The sequence below is a fragment of the Pan troglodytes genome, chromosome 9 (genome assembly GCF_028858775.2).
Source record: "Pan troglodytes isolate AG18354 chromosome 9, NHGRI_mPanTro3-v2.0_pri, whole genome shotgun sequence".
NCBI lineage: Eukaryota > Metazoa > Chordata > Mammalia > Primates > Hominidae > Pan > Pan troglodytes.
The window spans coordinates 95,467,982-95,484,156 of NC_072407.2; the positions used below are offsets into that span (position 1 = coordinate 95,467,982).

The window sequence follows — 16,175 nt, forward strand, 5'->3', positions numbered from 1 at the left end:
TGTTGGTCTGTTCAGAGATTCAGTTTTTTTGGGGGGTTTTGTTTTTTGTTTTTTCGTTTTTTTAGGCGGAGTCTTGCTTTGATGCCCAGGCTGGAGTGAAGTGGCGTGATCTCAGCTCACTGCAAGCTCTGCCTCCCAGGTTCACGCCATTCTTCTGCCTCAGCCTCCTGAGTAGCTGGGACTACAGGCGCGTGCCACCAGGCCCGGCTAATTTTTTTGTATTTTTAGTAGAGACAGGGTTTCACCATGTTAGCCAGGATGGTCTCCGTCTCCTGACCTTGTGATCTGCCCGCCTCAGCCTCCCAAAGCGCCGGGATTACAGGCATGAGCCACCGCACCCGGCCCAGAGATTCAGTTTTTTCCTGGCTCAGTTTTGGGAGGATGTATGTGTCCAGAAATTATCCTTTTCTCCTAGATTTTCTAGTTTATGTGCATAGAGGTATGTATAATATTCTCTGATGGTTATTTGTATTTCTGTGGAGTCAGTGGTAATTTCCCCTTTGTCATTTCTAATTGTGTTTATTTGGATCTTCTCTCTTTTCTTCTTTGTCTAGCTAGCTGTTTTTTTATCCATTTTTTTCAAAAAACCAACTCCTGGATTCATTGATCTTTTGAATTGTTTTTTATGTCTCTATCTTCTTCAATTCAGCTCTGATTTTATTTATTTCTTGTCTTCTGCTAGCTTTGGGGTTGGTTTTCTCTTGATTCCCTAGTTATTTTAGTTGTGATGTTAAGTTGTTAAATTGAGATCTAACTTTTTGATGTGGGCATTTAGTGCTGTAAAATTTTCCTCTTAATACTGCCTTAGCTGTGTCCCACAGAATATGGCATGTTGTGTCTTTGTTCTCATTAGTTTCAAAGAACTTCTTGACTTCTGCCTTAATTTCATTATTTACCAAAAAGTTATTCAGAAGCAGGTTATTCAGTTTCTATGTAATTGTACGGTTTTGAGCAAATTTCTTAGTCTTGATTTCTAATTTGACTTTTTCCCCCACAAACTTGTTTCTGCACCTCTGTTTTCCCACTGTTAGTGGGTAAGCTAATCCTGAATCCCAGTTTGTCCAGAACAGTAACTGTTTATACCTAGTGTGCTGGCATAATTATTATTAGTGCTCCTTTCACTTTCAAAATTGTCCTGGTTTGGCTAACAAGTCATATGATCATTATAGCAATGTATCTGATGATGTATATATATATACATACACACGCAGCAGGTAATGCTTATCAAGTCTGCAGCTCACGCAAAGCTGGGAGATATAGATATAGATAATATATTCTCTGATAGAAACAGGATCCCAAACATAAGCTCAGATGTTACCTCATTTAGGAAGACCTCTGTGATAGCCTACCCTCTGCAAGTCTGTATTCAGTATGCCTCCTTTTTGAAAGCCCGCATATATTCATCAGTCTTTTATTCTGCCTGCCTGCCTTGCAAATCTCTCTATTCACAGGCAATTGCTCTTTTGTCTCTGTTTTCCCTGTACCTTACACAGTGCTTAATGAATGTTTGCTGAAAGAACTAGTGATGATGACCTACAATGAAAGACTGAAACTATCAAGCTGAAATTTAATAAGGATAAATACACAGCTCTACCATTGGACCCCTCCTCTCAAAAAATTAAACAAGCACAAGATAGTGAAAGGTGGCTTACTCATAGCATGCATAAAAAAGAAATAAGATTTTTAGATAAGAATAAACCCACCTTGAAACAATGTGATATCACTGCTTTACCCTTTCCTCTCCCAAATCCAACTAATGTGATCTCCATCTGGTTAAATAAAAGTATATGGCACCTAAACCAAAGGATCTGTGAGACCCCCTCTGAGCTGATTAGACCATACCTGTGGTATTATCTTAAAGTTCCAAATGGTATGTTTCAAGGATGAAATTGACAAAAAAAAAAAAAACTTGTTCAAAGAAGAGCTAGAATTAGAAGGGTCTGAAAATCTTACCATAGTCATCCTTTTTTTTTCATTCAGCAAATGTGTGTTAAGCATCTAGTATTTTTCAGGCAGTATACTGGATACTGAGTATAGAGTGGTGAAGAAAAAATCTCTAGGAGCAATAGAAGGAAATAAAAATATTTGTGGAAATAAATAAAGACCACCCAAATGAAAACAACTGAAGGTATTTATTTATTCAGAGCTTGCTATACCAAGGGAGTCACCCACTATCACTTGCATTTAGCAGAGACTCAAAGGGAGGCAGAGGAGTGGGAAAGCTTTAAGGTAAAAAAGGGAAAAGGGTTCAGGTGTGCTCTCATTGGAGGGTGCTGGCATGTAGAGGCTGGAGACAGAATAACTAAAAGTGGGGCACCCTAGGGGATTGTTTTGAGGAGTATATTTGGCTTTCTCTAGTTTGTCCTGAGTTGGAAGTGGGGACAGAAATTAGGGAAGATGGCAGTCAGTGATCAAGCCCTGACCATTTTGGGACAATTGCTGCAGATTTTGTGGCTTGGCTTTCTGGACTGGTTGTGTTGTTGCAGAAATTATGGGTCAGAGTCTACTGTCATATGGTCTGATTATTGTCCATCCATATATTCAGTCTCTAATATTGAACACTGACAAAAGAAGAGGAAGTACACTCAAAACTGTATTTGACACACTGATGACTGTATTCAGTACTTTAAAGTCTACTGTGTTGAAAAGGCATTTGTCCTGAATGGTCTCAGTGGAATCACTGAGATCAAATTAGGACCAATGGATGGAAAAGTTCTTCAATATAAAAAAATCTGTCTAAAACACATTACTGTCTAGCTACAATCTCAGACAGTAGTTACCTATTAAGAGAAGAATTCAGACCTAGGATGGATAACTTATTTGCAGTGATATTGAAAAACAGGTCACAAACTTTGGCATGCTTCAGAATCACTTGATACTTTTGTTACTGATGCAGCATCTTAGGGTCTGTCCTAGACCTGCTGAATCTGATCAGTAGTGTATGATAGATGATTCTCTTAAGAAATATTTGTAGAGGGGCAAGGTGCGGTGGCTCACACCTGTAACCCCAGCACTTTGGGAGGCCGAAGCGGGAGGATCACCTGAGGTCAGAAGTTTGAGACCAGCCTGGCCAACATGATGAAACCCCGTCTCTACTAAAAATAGAAAAAAAAAATTAGCCAGATGTGGTAGCACATGCCTGTAGTCCCAGCTACTCGGGAGGCTGAGGCCGAAGAATCGTTTGAACCCAGGAGGCAGAGGTGGTAGTGAGCCAAGATTGTGCCACTGCCCTCGAGCCTGGGCAACAGAGCGAGACTCCATCTCGAAAAAAATTATATATATAATTATATATTTTTATATGAAAATAAATTTTCATATAAAAATATATTTTAATAAAAAATATATATTATATTTTCACATAATATATACATTTTATATATATTATATATACTTATATATGTAAAAAATATATATGTATTCGTAGAGGGAATGCAAACACTGGATGGGTAGTTGGGGTAGTTGGACTAGTTGACTTGTAAGAGTTCTTCCATCCTGAGAGTCTAACATTCTAACTTCTGCATAGCATAACCATAACCAGGAAATAAACCATTCATTCACTGAACAATATTGATTGAGTAGGTTACATTATGTCCAGACTCTGCTGTAGGCCTTATTTTAACTTCCTTAGCATGGTACATTCTTACATGCCAAAAGTTAGCAATTAAAAGAACTCATTCATTCTTGAGAGATTTATTGAGCATCTACTATGTGCTGTGGTACTATACTAGGCTCTGGTGAGATGGTAATGAACCAGACTGATATAGTTATTTTTTCCTAGAGCTTACATTGACATAGTTCTTTTTCTTCAGAGTGGAAAAAATAGACGAAATCTATTTACAGTACAGGGTGATACATGTCATGAAAAAGAAAAATGGTGTGGAAACACTAGGACATAGTTCTATTCTTTCCCCCTACAATTCCAATTAAATTTCAATCTTAAAATTCAATCAAGTTATTTATAGAGGAATTAGTATACATCCTTTTGTCAGATTTATTTTAGGTTTTAAGTAAAAATTGAAAGCCTCTGGGCCTAACATTCCTCCAGGAATGCTAGGAGAAGACTTCAGAATGGCACTTTGTACTTAAAACAAACCTCTCTGATGTCAAAACTGGTGAATATCATATTGAATAAACCAAAGGAACATCATCTTTTTGGGCTGACTCTGGATATCTTAGAAAATGATTCTGGAAATTCTAAATTCTTTGGATTTTAATACCTGTTTCTAACCTTATTGCAATGGAGCGAAATTGTACTGTATTTTTCAAGCATGTTCTTATTCAAAACACTGTGTCTTTTGCTGTGTGGTATACAGGAAGACACATTAAATGGGAAGCAGCTGCCTAGGATCTAGTTCTGGATCTTCCATTAATTAGCTGTGTGATCTTGGGCCCCTCTGAGCCTGAGTTTTATCAAAATGCTAAATGATCCTTAATTAGCTTTAAAATTCTGATTTGGTGAAACTAAATGGAGGAAATGCTGTCATGTGGCACCTGCCTCTCCCTCCTGTCCTCCTCCCAGCTACACAAATACATTAGAAGCCTCACTACCATCATTGAAATGGATGCTGAAATAACTTGCTTTTCTAATCTGGACGTTTGTATGTTCCTTAGGCTGAAGTGTAAGACCTCAATAACTACCTGCTTATCCAGTCTGAGTGACTGGACTTACACCAGCTCCCTGGAGAATGCTTCAGCTTCTTTGAAAAAGAACTCTGTAGTGAGAGCACTTACCAATCTGTCTTAACAACAGTTGCTATAGTCCTAGCTGTTATACTAAGCATTTTGTTTGAAACTCAATAAACCCTCCTGGACCCAAGATATTACTATGTGTATGACTATTAGTAACCTCACTGTCTAAAGACTTACAGTATCTCCCCATACCTGCCTGCCTTAGTTTGTTTTCATGCTGCTGATAAAGATGTACCTGAGACTGGGAAGAAAAAGAGATTTAATTGAACTTACAGTTCTACATAGCTGGGAAGGCCTCAGATTCATGGCAGGAGGTGAAAGGCACTTCTTACATGGTGGAGGCAAGAGAAAATGAGGAAGAAGCAAAAGTGGAAACCCCTGATAAAACCATCAGATCTTGTGAGACTTATTCACTATCACGAGAATAGCATGGGAAAGACTAGCCCCCATGATTCAATTACCTCCCCACCCCAGGTCTCTTCCACAACACATGGGAATTCTGGGAGATACAATTCAAGTTGAGATTTTGGTGGGGACACAGGCAAACCATATCATTCCAACCCTGGCCCCTCCAAATCTCATATCCTCACATTTCAAAACCAATCATGCCTTCCCAACAGTCCCCCAAAGTTTTAACTCATTACAGCATTAACCCAAAAATCCACAGTCCCAAGTCTCATCTGAGACAAGGCAAGTCCCTTCTACCTATGAGCCTGTAAGATCAAAAGCAAGCTAGTTACTTCCTAGATATAATGGGGGTACAGGTATTGGGTAAATGCAGCCATTCCAAACAGGAGAAATTGGCCAAAACAGAGGGGTTACAGGCCCCATGCATGTTTGAAATCCAGCAGGGCAGCTAAATCTTAAAGCTCCAAAATTATCTCCTTTGACTTCAGGTCTCACATCCAGGTCATGCTGATGCAAAAGGTGGGTTCCCATAGTCTTGGGGAGCTCTGCCCCTGTGGCTTTGCAGGGCACAGCCTCCCTCCAGGCTGCTTTCACAGGCTGGCATTGAGTGTCTGTGGCTTTTTCAGGTGCACAGTGCAAGTTGTTGGATCTACCATTCTGGGGTCTGGAGGACAGTGGCCTCTTCTCACAGCTCCAATAGGCAGTGCCCCAGTAGGGACTCTGTGTGGGTGTTCCTACCCCACATTTTCCTTCTGCCCTGCCCTAGCAGAGGTTCTCTGTGAGGGCCCCGCCCCGAAGCAAACTTCTGCGTGGGCATCCAGGCATTTCCGTATATCTTCTGAAATCTAGGCGGAGGTTCCCAAACCCCAATTCTTGACTTCTGTGCACCTGAAGGTTCAACAACATGTGAAAGCTGCCAATACTTGGGGCTTCTATCCTCTGAAGCCACAGCCCAAGCTCTACATTGGCCCCTTTTAGCCATGGCTGGAGCAGTTGGAACACAGGGCACCAAGTCCCTAGGCTGCACACGGCATGGGGACCCTGGGCCTGGCCCATGAAACCACTTTTTCCTCCTGGGCCTCTGGGCCTGTGATGGGAGGGGCTGCTGTGAAGGTCTCTGACAAGTCCTGGGGACATTTTCCCCATGGTCTTGGGGATTAACATTAGGGTCCTTGCTACTTATGCAAATTTCTGCATCTGGTTTGAATTTCCCCTCAAAAAATGGGTTTTTCTTTTCTACTGCATCATCAGGCAGCAAATTTTCTGAACTTTTATGCTCTGTTTCACTTTTAAAACTGAATGTCTTTAACAGCACCCAAGTCACCTCTTGAATGCTTTGCTGCTTAGAAATTTCTTCTGCCAGATACCCTAAATCATCTCTCTCAAGTTCAAAGTTCCACAAATCTCTAGGTCAGAGGAAAAATGCCTCCAGTCTCTTTGATAAAACATAACAAGAGTCACCTTTACTCCAGTTCCCAACAAGTTCCTCATCTCCATCTGGGACCACCTCAGCCTGGACCTTATTGTTCATATCACTATCAGCATTTTTGTCAAAGCCATTCACAAGTCTCTAGGAGGTTCCAAAATTTCCCACATTTTTCTATCTTCTTCTGAACCCTCTAAACTGTTCCAACCTCTGCCCATTACCCAGTTCCAAAGTTGCTTCCACATTTCGGTTATCTTTTCAGCAACGCCCCACTCTACTGGTACCAATTTACTGTATTAGTCTGTTTTCACACTGCTAATAAAGACATACCCAAGATTGGGGAGAAAAAGAGGTTTAATTGGACTTACAGTTCCACATGGCTGGGGAGGCCTCAGAATCATGGGGGGAGCCAAAAAGCACTTCTTATATGATGGAGGCAAGAGAAAATGAGGAAGAAGCAAAAGTGGAAACCCCTGATAAACTTATCAGATCTCATGAGACTTAGTCACTATCATGAGAATAGCACAGGAAAGACTGACCCCCATGATCCAGTTACCTCCCCCTAGTTTCCTCCCATAACATGTGGGAATTCTGGGAGATACAATTCAAGTTGAGATTTTGGTGGGGACACAGCCAAACTATATCACTGCCTGATCCAATTCCTTAGAAACAGACACCAGCCATATCATGCCAAATTCCTCTCCTTGAGGAGCCATACTATAGCCCAGTTGGTACCCTTGAATCTCATCCTACCTAGCCCAGGCTTGCTCTTCTGTCCTTAACAGACAGGAATGATATCCCAGTTTGCCTCTGTCAAACCTTCTGAAGTTATGATAGACATAGGTATATGTATGCCTATATGGAAGAGCATTGATCCTGAAGCTAAGTCTTATAATTTTTCCTAATTAGCATATTCCTTAGAATTAGCCTACTCTAAAAAATGTTATTTTAAAAAATTAAGTATATAAACACTGTTAGTTCTGAAATTGGCTTTATTAATTTTAAAAATTAACCTTCAGCTTTTGAACTTACTCCTATTTAAATAATTGAACAATTTCAGGAAATAATGTTCAAGCTATGCAGAGCAATGTAATAATTTTTTTTGCCCTCACATTTCACTACTTTAAAATGTATTTTACTTTCCTACGATTGCCAGAACTTCTCCTTGTGAGGCTGAGCTTCAGGAATTAATGGAACAAATTGACATCATGGTAAGCAACAAGAAAATGGATTGGGAAAGAAAGATGCGGGCTTTGGAGACACGATTAGATCTTCGGGATCAAGAATTGGCAAATGCACAAACTTGTTTGGATCAGAAAGGTCAAGAGGTACTGAATACATATATTAACAAATTGCTAATTCATCAGACTGTTACATATAGTATTCTATCAGAATATGTTTTTATTATACATACTTTTTATCAGGCATCAGCAACAGCATTTATTGCTTGAAATTCTGTCAGCAAATTATAGGCTAAATGTATTATATCAAATAAGTGAAAATCAGAACCTAAATCCATAGATGTTTGCTGATAGAGACAGATACATAGTGTCAATGCCATCTGTAAAAGTAAGCAAATATTTAATATATATGTAAAATATTGTTTGCAAGTAAAGATGTAAGTACTTTTGCTGCTGCAGAAACAAAGAAGTAGTCATCAAAACTGTGGACAAGGCAGAGTTCAGTAACATTTGCTTCTTTGAATATGCTGGAAAAATAGAAGTAAGATGTCAAGAATTGATAATAGGACCAAGGAGAAAAGAGTTTGGTAAAGGGGTGTGTGTATACCTGGGACACCCACTTAAGAGGAGTTCCCTTAGTCCCTCTAGGCTGCTCACTGCCAAGCTGGTGGTCATAGAAGAATATATGAGTGCTCTCAGGCCTGCGAAGGTGTTCAGGAAAACCATATGCTTTATTTGATGTGGACTTTGTGTCTGTGAGTTTTTCTTTTGGGAAAAGAAATGTTTAAAGGAAATGTTTGCTAGTTATATACCGTAACAAAACATCATTAGTTAACTTGTTCATCAGCCATTTTTCTACCTTTATTGACTTCTCAGTGGAACTTAGTTTTTTGGCATAGTTAACTATATTATTGTTTGGCATAGGTAACTTAGTTATTGGCATCTAGTTTTCCTTCACAGTAGAGGTAGGTCATCAAAACATGGCATATGCATTCTTCTTCTTTTAGCTTTTATATGTATACTGACACAGATATGTAAACAAGTGCCTCATCTGCCTTTTAAAGAGACAAATTATATAAGCCAAATCCTTAGGAACTGCTCTTAGACAATTTTCTTTTTCTTTTTAACGTATTAGTTGTTATAAAAATGTATCAATTATTTCATAATACCACTAAAACAGAGATCCTCTTGAAGGTAATGGAGAAAAAAAAAAGCTGAATTATATTGGTAGAGGTTTTGCTTGGAATGATGACATAGCCTCCCAAAAGGATAATGCAAAGTAAATTCTAACCCTGAATTTTAAATGTGATGATGATAAGGATCTTTTGTTAAACATCCGTACTGTCCTAATGTGTACCTTGTGGAATAGTGCTAGCAATGTTTGGTTTTTGTGAATTTAATTATTGATAGCTATTTTAAGAAGTGCAGTACAAATATTTACTCTTGGTTTGGTACAGCCATTTTATTTGAATTGTTCTTCTCTTTTGCACATTTTCTGATTTTGTCAGGCAAAATTTAGAAAAAGCAAAATTAAATTTTATTCTTCATGCAGGTAGGGTTACTTCGACAGAAATTGGACAGTCTGGAAAAATGTAATTTAGCAATGACTCAGAATTATGAAGGACAACTACAAAGCCTAAAGGCTCAAGTAAGAAAACTTATTATAATTTAATATCACACATTTTGATATTTTTTTTTTACCTGTAGAGTTGTGTTACCTTTAAACTGTTTTCAGTATAAACAAATGTCTTGTATTTTAATTATAAGCTTGGTCATGTCTTTCCCTGTTTTATATGCATTGATTTTGTCTCTTACTAGATTGTTGTCTTGCTATATTTTCTGTGCCTCCGTTAGCACAGTAGTAGACAAATGGCTTTGTATTTCTCAAGAGACTTGTTGATGAATTAAATAATAATTAGCTCACAAAAAATAATTCTGTGAGCAACAACAAAAAACAATTATTTTTTGTGGTTATTACTATCTAATAAAGATGTTCTCAATTCTGTGATAATTTAAAATGTGGAAGTTTGCTGTTATGAAATAGATAATTGAAATAATAAAACTGGTCTTTATTACCTTGTTACTGGTAGGACTGTTTCTTACATGATAGTGCTTCTGCATATGTATTGAGAAGGATAAAGATTTCTTTTTCACTTATCCCTGTATCTTCACACAAAGAAGGCACACAAAATGCCTTCTTTACCACAGATAGCACGTAGGGTAGTAATCATTTGAGTATGTCAAATGTAGTAGATGCTATATCTTTGCTTAACTTAGTGAATGAATCAATGGGAAATATGGTTTGATTACGAAATTTTACTTTACGACCAACTTTTTTTGGAGTACAAATATTTCACATATGATAATTTAATTAAAGGAGCCTAAGCAATTACTGAACCTTTTAAAATACGTTTTAGGAGGTAATTAAGCCATTTAGATTGAAATATGAAACATTTGATGCCACTTAACAGATGATTTTACAAGACTAGTTCTTAGTCTACCTAGACATTTTGCCTATAGTTCAAGTAACTGCCACTGTATGGTAGCTTGAGTTATAAAATTATATATGGTTTTTACTAGCTTAGACTCTGAGCATTTAGCATGTAAGTCACCTCAAACTTTATTTTTCTATGAAGATAAGGCTGTAAAACAACAACATAAACATTAAATCATTACATATTGGTCAATATAAATACAGAGATCACAATCTGTAGTAGGTTTGAAAACCACACAGAAATCTAGAAAGTTAGGTGCCATCTCTAAGTTGTATTTAACCAGCTCAGTCACTGCTTTCCAAATCTTTCATTTCTGTTTGGGTATGTTTTCATCTTGTTAAAAAGTTCTTGGCTTTGTTTACAGGCACCAAGCAGTCATTTAATATATGAATCCTTGCCATTTGATGCTTTGCCGCTCTATTTTATTATTTGGCTGATGGCTGGTTTTCAGTGCTAACCAAAAAATATCTTTATGGTAACTTAATAAAAATTTGTTCTGTGGAAAACACTGTGAGTTTAGGAAATGCTGCTTAAACTAATGCTGGCCAAGTTAAGACTCCTCCCCTCCTGGAGATTAAGGGTACACATTAGCATATTACAGGCCATAAGAAGTCCTGCCTTAAACAAACTGATTTAGCCTTTCCAATCCATCATGTTCCAAAGATATTGGACAATGGAGCTCTTCTTTTTATTTATTTATTTATTTAATTGAGACAGAGTCTTGCTCTGTCGCCCAGGCTGGAGTGCAGTGGCATGATCTCGGCTCACTGCAACCTCCGCCACCCTGGTTCAAGTGATTGTCGTGCCTCAGCCTCCAAATAGCTGGGATTACAGGTGCGCACCGCCACACCCAGCTAGTTTGTGTATTTTTAATAGAGATGGTGTTTCGCCTTGTTGGCCTGTCTGGTGTTGAACTCCTGACCTCAGATGATATGCCCACCTCGGCCTCCCAAAGTGCTGGAATTACAGGCGTGAGACACCATGCCCAGCCTCTTCTCTTTTTTTAAGCTAAAACATTCTGATACCACTGTAAACAGGGGTTTCGTGGAATACACTGGGAATGCTACATTATTGTTGAGAGCCACCTATTTTCACTGCAGTTTTCTGCTTCTCTTTTTCTCTAGTTAAAAGAAAAAGAGGAAGAAAGGGAAGGAGAGCAAAAGAGAAGGAAGGAGGAAAGTAGGGGAAAAGAGAGAAAAAGAAAAGTACTATGTACTTGATTCGGTTTGCATAAAGCTAGTAATATGCTGTTTTTCTAAGCAGAAAATGGTATCTTGTGGCTAACATGCTTTTGTTGCTGCCAGCTCACTCTACAGCTTCTTCCTTTGAAATTTCTGTTTTATTTACAATTTCATTTTCCTGAAACATCTTAAGGATACACTTTACCACACCCTGCCTTGAATAACTCAACTCTGTCAAAGCTTCCTTTTAGAAATTGCTTTCCTTTTAAAAAGGAGTTATTTTTTTCCTTCTAACCATTATAAAACTATAATTTTAAGTACATAAATTTGAGGCTTTTGCTTGTGGAATAGATATACTCTTCCCTATCCTCCGATTAAATTGGACATCATTTATAAAACAACATAAGACTCTGAGAAGTGGAGAGAAGAGACAGATTGGCTAAGGACCTTGGGACTCAAGAATGTCACAATAGTGAGTTCCCTAGGATTTGTTTTTGCCTCATATATCTCAGACTGAGTAACAGAAGCTGGCAAACCAGTTATGCCAATGGGTGCAAACAAACAAAAAGAGCCCCAAGGAAAGTCTGCTCTCTCCAGCCAAAAGACCAGAAGAGAGACAGCCTAGCAAGATAATACACTTTTAGATAACAACCTCTCTACTCCAGCCTAATAAAACAGAAAACAAACAAACAACAACAACAACAACAAAAACTATAGCCCCACTGCCACCTACAAAGGCTTAGTGGAAAAACCTAGATTTCTGACTTCACTAAGCTGTAACAAGGTAACCCTGGCCCTCTTTCCTGGGTAATGTCTGAGAGGACTGAGTGGAGAGCCAGGACTTTCATCCTCACTAGACATTAACAAGCCCCTCATCAACCCATCGTGACATTGGAGAGCTTGGACTTCTACACCTACCTGGTGGTAAGGAGGCACCTCTCCCTGTCTACTCTCGGGTGGTATCATAGGAAGGCTGTTGAGGAGTCACCACTGCTTAGTGGTGACAAGTTCACCCACCCCCACTATAGTATCACTGAAGGCCATGTGAGAAGAGTTACAAGGCACCCATGCCCCTTCAATCAAAGTGTATTAGTGAAAGACTAGTGGGGAGCCTGAACTCCCACTTCCAATCAGCAGTAATAAGGAGCACCTCCCATTGGATACCAACTGAAGCCAAGTGAAGACTTGGACATCCACTATCCCCTGGCAGTAATAAAGGGGCACTCCATTTTCACTTCTAGAAATTGTCAGAGGAGGACTGCTAAAACACAATATTTGAATAAAATCCGGAGTCTCAAAACGCAATACACAAAAATGTCCAGGTATCAATAAAAATCATTCATTATAGAAAGAACCAAGAAGATCTCAACTTGAATAAGAAAAGACACTCAACAGATGCCAAGGCCAAGATGACACACGTTAGAATTATCTGATTTTAAAGCAGCTGTTATAAAAATACTTCCATGAACTATTACAAATATGGCTTGAAATAAATGAAAAATTATAAAGCTTTAGCAAATAAATAATATAAAGAACCAATTAGAAATTTTATAACTGAAAAGTATAATAACCAAATTTAAAAACTCAATGGATAGACTTAAAAGCAGAATGAGGAGGACAGAGGGAAAAGAATCACCTCGAAGATAATACAATAGAAATTATCCAATCTGAACAACAGAGAGAAAGAGTAAAAGAAAATGAACCTTGGGGACATGTAGTATGATAACAAGCAATTTAAAATTTATATATCATCAGAGAACCCAGAAGGAGAGGAGAAAGATGGGGAGGGTGAAAAAGCATTCAAAGAAATAATAGCTGAAAAGTTACAAAACTTAGCAAAAAAAAAAAAAAAAGTAAACCTACAGATTGAAAAGCTGAGTGAACTTCAAACAGGATAAATCAAAAGACAGCCATATTAAGACACATCATAGTCAAAGTTCTGAAAACCAAAAGACAAAGAAAAAAATCTTGGAAGCAGCAAGAGAGAAATGACACCTTACCTATTGGGGAAACCAATTCTGATAATGGTGGCTTTCTCTCTGGAAATGATGGAGGCTTTCAAGTGCTGAAAGAACAGAGCTTTCAACCCAGAATTCTATGTCTGGCAAAAATACCCTTCAGGAATGAAGGGGAAATTAAAACATTCTCAAACGAAGGAAAACTAAAAGGATTTGTTGTTGGCAGATCTACCCTAAAAGAATGGCTAAAGAAAGTTCTCTTAACAGAAAAGAAATGATAAAGAAGGAATCTTAAGACATCAGCGAAGAAGTAAAAACACCAAAAAGAGTAAAAAACATGGGGGGAAATGCAATAGACTTTCCTTATCCTCTTGTATTTTCTAAATTTTTTGATAGCAAAAAATTATAACCATGTCTAATATGGTTTTCAGTATATGTACAGGAAACACTAAGATAATTGTGTTATAAATGGAACAGAGTAAAAGAACATAAGGAAAGTAAGATTTCTACACTTGAACTGGAAAGATGCCAAACACCAATAGACTGTGATAAATTATGTAAATATAGTGTAATACCTACAGCAACCACTAAAAAAGATCTACAAAGAGATACAATCAAAAACACTATAGACAAAATGGATTCTAAAATAATGCTCATGTAATTCACAAGAAGACAAGAAAGTGAAAATAGAGAAACCAAAAGCTAGAGAACAAACAGGAAACAAAAAAAGGCTTAAGCCTTGACATATCAATAATTACATTAAATAGAAATGGTCTAAATACACCAACTGAAAGACAGAGATTGACAATAAATTAAAAAATGACAAACTCACTTCAAATATAACTATATAGGCAAGTTGAAACTAAAAAGATGGAGAAATATACCATGCAAATATTAATAGAAAGCAGAAGTGGTGCCAAGATAATTCAATAAAGAAAGATTAGTCTCTTCTACAAATGGTGCGATGACACGAGGATATCCACATGCAAAGGAACTAAGTTGGAGCCCTACCTTAAACCACAGACAAAAATTAACTCAAAATGGATCAAAGATCCAAATGTAAAACCTAAATCTAAAAAGCTCTTAGAAGGAAACATAGGAGTAAATCTTCATGACCTTGGATTAGGCAATGGTTTCTTAGATATGGCATCAAAAGGACAAGCAACAAAAAATTAGACAAATTTGATGTCATTAAAATTTTAAAACTTTTGTGCTTCAAAGGACACCATCAGGAAAGTGAAAAGACCCCCAGCAATGGGGAGAAAATATTTGTAAACCATATATTTGATAAGGGATTAGTATCTAGAATATATGAATAACTTACTAATTAATAATAAAAAGACAGATGACCAAATTTTAAAATGGATAAATATTTGAATAGATATTTCTCCAAAGCAGATATATGAATGGCCAATAAGCACATAAAAAATGCTTAACATCATTAGTCATTAGGGATATGGAAACCAAAACCACAATATCCATTCACATCCACTAGGATGGTTATAATAAAAAAGAAAATAACAAGTGTTGGAGAGGATATGGAGACATTGTAACCCAATGCATTGTGAATGGGAATGGAAAATGGTACAGCCATTTTGGAAGACAATTTTTCTGTTCATCAAAAAGTTATTAAAGTTACTATAAGATCCAACAATTCCACTCCTAGGTATATACCCAAGAGAAAGTAAAACATGTATCTACACAAAAACTTCTATGTAACTGTTCACAGTAGCATTATTTATAATATCTCAAAGTGGAAACAACCCACATTTCTATCAGTTGATGAATGGATAAACAAAATGTAGCGTATTTATGCAATGGAATATTATTCAGGTGAATTTTATAGTAGGTGAATTATATCTCAATTTAAAATTATGAGGAAAAAAGCAGAAGTGGCTACTTTAATTAATCTGATAAAGTAGACACCATTGTTCATAGCGTTATTTACAGTAGACAAAAACTGGAAAAAATCAAAATGTCTCAATATATGAATGGTTAAACAAACTGATACATTTATACCATGGAATACTATTCAGCACTAAAAAGGAATTCATGCATGGCTTTCACATTAAGCTGAGTGAAAAAAATACAATCCCAAAAGGTAATGTGCTGTATGATTTCTTTTTATAACATTCTCAAAATTATAGAGATGGAAAACAAATTAGTGGTTTTCAGGGATTAGGGGTTGGGGGATGAGGGGACTAAGTGTGATTCTAAAGGGATAGCATGAAGGAGATCTTTGTGGTGACAGAATAGTCTATATCTTGATTGTGGTTGTGGTCAGATAAATCTATATATGTGATAAAATGGCATAGAACTATATACATATATTGGTCCAATTTCAATTTCCTGGGTTTGATGTACTGTGGTTCAATAAGATGTAAATATTGGGGGAAACTGGGTGAAGAGAACCTGGGACCTCAGTAATAACTTTGGAACTTCCTGTAAACCTATAATTATTTTAAAATAAAATGTGTAAACAAGACACATTTGAAAACAGATACATGAGTATAGAAATTTCCTCACAAATGTTCATAAACTATGCTACTTTGAATCTATTATTTGAAGGTAGAACAGGAAATGGAAAAAATAATACAATGTTATAAAAAGAATTATCAGTAAGAAAAATATTAGATCAATTTTGATATTAAAATTGATTTAAACGTATCCACATGAATAAGTGGCTTATGTTACTTAAGTCTTTTAAATTAATATATATTCTGTTTTCTTAAGTAAGGTATAAGCTAGTTATTTTGTAGATTTACTGGATTTAAAATTGTAAACACAAGACAGCACTAACTAAAAGTAAGAAAAAACTTGTTTTTTAAAAAAATTGT

At 37.0% G+C, this 16,175-nt stretch overlaps 2 protein-coding genes across 20 annotated transcripts in view; one reads left to right on the forward strand and one right to left on the reverse strand.

The window, feature by feature from the left end:
• SLC36A4 (solute carrier family 36 member 4) overlaps window positions 1–16,175 on the reverse strand; it is a 275,950-nt gene that overhangs the window by 224,475 nt on the left and 35,300 nt on the right. The window lies entirely within an intron of this gene.
• The window catches only part of DEUP1 (deuterosome assembly protein 1), a 102,415-nt gene that overhangs the window by 17,811 nt on the left and 68,429 nt on the right, over window positions 1–16,175 (forward strand). For all 17 annotated transcript variants that reach the window (XR_010147110.1, XR_010147107.1, XR_010147108.1 and 14 more), the window contains 2 exon segments: window positions 7,680–7,851; window positions 9,257–9,352. Coding sequence is in view for 9 of the 17 variants with exons in the window: in XM_016919899.4 (XP_016775388.1) it covers window positions 7,680–7,851; window positions 9,257–9,352 (268 nt within the window). In the remaining 8 variants the exon portion in view is untranslated.